This window comes from Triticum aestivum, chromosome 7D (assembly GCF_018294505.1).
Source record: "Triticum aestivum cultivar Chinese Spring chromosome 7D, IWGSC CS RefSeq v2.1, whole genome shotgun sequence".
NCBI classification, from domain to species: Eukaryota; Viridiplantae; Streptophyta; class Magnoliopsida; order Poales; family Poaceae; genus Triticum; species Triticum aestivum.
The window spans coordinates 577,267,101-577,269,658 of record NC_057814.1 but is presented as its reverse complement, the minus strand read 5'-3'; the positions used below and the strand labels follow the sequence as shown (position 1 = coordinate 577,269,658).

Genomic DNA, 2,558 nt, shown 5'->3' with positions numbered 1-2,558 from the left:
AGAGGATGAGGGGAGGACAAGACTGTTGCAGGAGCGCCGTCGTCTACAGGAGGCGGAGGCAGACGGTTGGCATGTGCTAGATCAATGGCGACCAAAGGATGAAGTGGAATAGTGTTTGCCCATTAGAGTTGGTAGATGATCCGTGTTCGGTTCGACCTTGATACAATGGTTCGAAAAGAAGTGGATAGATCGAGTAGGCACAAAAATGCTTTCGGACGACGAACGCCTGGTCGCTTTTTTCTTTCTAGTACAAGTTTATTGTTATTGAATTACGATTTAACTGTTTTTTATGGGCGGTAAGTATTCGCTAAAAGAATGAAACATACGAGAACCAATCTATGGTTGGATGGTTAGAAGGACAGTGTTATCCACAACCCACTAGAGCGACTACGAAGGTGTCTGTGACGATTTCGTCAATCTCAAGATAATGTGCCGGCCGAGTCTCTCGAGTGCCTACGTCTGTATTGTGTTAAAAAAATATTAAAAATACTATTCCCTGTGTTCACAAATATAAGATGTTCTGGATATTCCAATATGTGCTAGGACTACGTACTAACTGAACTGAGTGAATAAACACTGAAATGTGTGTATGTACATTTGGTTCACAAAAAGTTAAACCAACTTATAGTATTTGTGAACAGGGGAAGTACAAATGTTTGCAAAATGAAGGAACCAACGATCCCCAACTGTTTGTGATGGCTTTAATTTGGAACAAGACATTATTCATGGCACATTTTCTTGTCAACTTTAGCCAATGTAACCATTTACAGTTTCTTATTCGCCAAGTTAGTCTCGATTTAGGACTAGTATGAAACAGGGCCAAATTTTAAAAAGAGGCAAGTAACCCCGCGTACCCGAAGCAGACCGGCTAAATAAGCGCTACATTCCATTCCGAGCAAAGAATTTATAAATGCCAAGCGAGAAAAATAATGGCAAGAGGACCTGTGCAACGCCGCACAACTTGCAGCTCTTCCGTTATATAAGGAGCCACCATGGCCGCCTCAGTACAAACGCCTTGTGTTCTCTCAGCTCTAGTGTCGACCCTCGCCAAGAACCAGCCACCGCCGCTGCCTCCCGGCCTCCGCTTCCAAGTCTCGAGGTGTCCGGCGTCGACGGTAGCAGCAGCAACATGAAGCGCCTCCTCAGACGGCTCTCCCGCGTGGCCGCGGCCGACGCATGCGCCGCCGCCGCGTACCAGCCGCTCCGGCCCGACGTGGCCGCGAAGGCCTCCTCCACGGCCGCTTCCTCGTCGTCCTCGTTCTTCGGCGCGCGAAGGCTCGGCCGCGGCGCGCGGGTGCCGGAAGGGCACGTGCCGGTGTGCGTCGGCGAGGAGGGCGGCCACGTGGAGCGCTTCGCCGTGCGGGCCGAGCTGCTGGGCCAGCCGGCGTTCAAGGCCCTGCTTCGGCGCGCCGCGCAGGAGTACGGCTACGGCCACCCGGGCGCGCTCCGCATCCCCTGCGCCGTCGCAAACTTCCGCCGCCTCCTCCTCGGCCTCTCCGACCCCGGCTGCCAAGCCACCGACGACGACGATGCCGCGCTCTACTACTAGCATCGCCCTTCCCCGTTTCACTCTCCTCGTTCGGCTGCCATGGAGGGCGTGATTGGAAATTTGCCCACTGGCGAAGGCAAATCGGTGAACCAGCAGAGCCAATTGCCAGCTGCTGCGTTCTGACCGATCTGCCCCTGCGTGGATGATGTGCATAGGAAGGTTGGTGGAGGGTAGGACGGGGATTCCGCCGCATTTTCTACTGCAGCTCAACAATTTTAGGACCTGCTGTCTTGTGGGAATTCTTCTTCTTCTTCTGAGTGTTCTTGTAGCTAGCTCTAGATCAAGCTCTCGTAGCTGCATGAAGCCTCTTCTTACTCTTTTTTGCTAGGGATTTTGAGGTCTTGATAACACATCATGTAAGCCGCAAGGCTGTGAAATGGATGATTTTGTAGTGCAAAAGTTTGGTCCATATACACTGTGAAGAGAGTTTCGTCCAGATAGCACATAGGGGGGATCGTTATCACTTTCTCTCCAAGCAGGTGTCATCGGCATCATTTGTCCTCGAGCAAGGGACTGCGACTTCGCTGCTGATATGCCAGAACTTTGGAGAAATTGTATTGCTTCAGAACTACTCCCTCCGTTCCTAAATATAAGTCTTTACAGAGATTCTACTATGGACTACATACGTAGCAAAATGAGTGAATCTACCCTCTAAAATGCATCTATATACATCTGTATGTGATCCATAGTAGAATCTATACAAAGACTTATATTTAGAAACAGAGGGAGTAGTTGTGTTAAAAAACCGATTAGATGCATAGTGTCCGTCCAGTGCTGTAGGTATCAAGATCAGCCATTTGGGGTCGGATAGACGAGAGGCCATGTGCAGCGCAGCCAAACACAACTGTATGCGCGTACATAGGCGCCCAGTCGTGCTTGTTTTAGTTAGTTTATTATCCGTTTAGTTTAGTTCGTTTGATTCACTCGCTTTCGGTTGGGCTTCTGGCAGGAGAAGCTTTGCTCTGCATGTGAGTAGGCAACGACATGGAGGCGGCGTACGTACTGTACG

General features: G+C 50.3%; 1 protein-coding gene across 1 annotated transcript; it reads left to right on the top strand.

The window, feature by feature from the left end:
- The first annotated feature begins 993 nt into the window (after nucleotides 1-993).
- On the top strand, nucleotides 994-2,108 carry LOC123166752 (auxin-responsive protein SAUR71-like). The gene has a single exon (XM_044584552.1). The coding sequence runs from the start codon at nucleotides 1,130-1,132 to the stop codon at nucleotides 1,547-1,549; it is 420 nt and encodes a 139-aa protein (XP_044440487.1). The 5' UTR covers nucleotides 994-1,129; the 3' UTR covers nucleotides 1,550-2,108.
- Nucleotides 2,109-2,558: the final 450 nt, after the last annotated feature.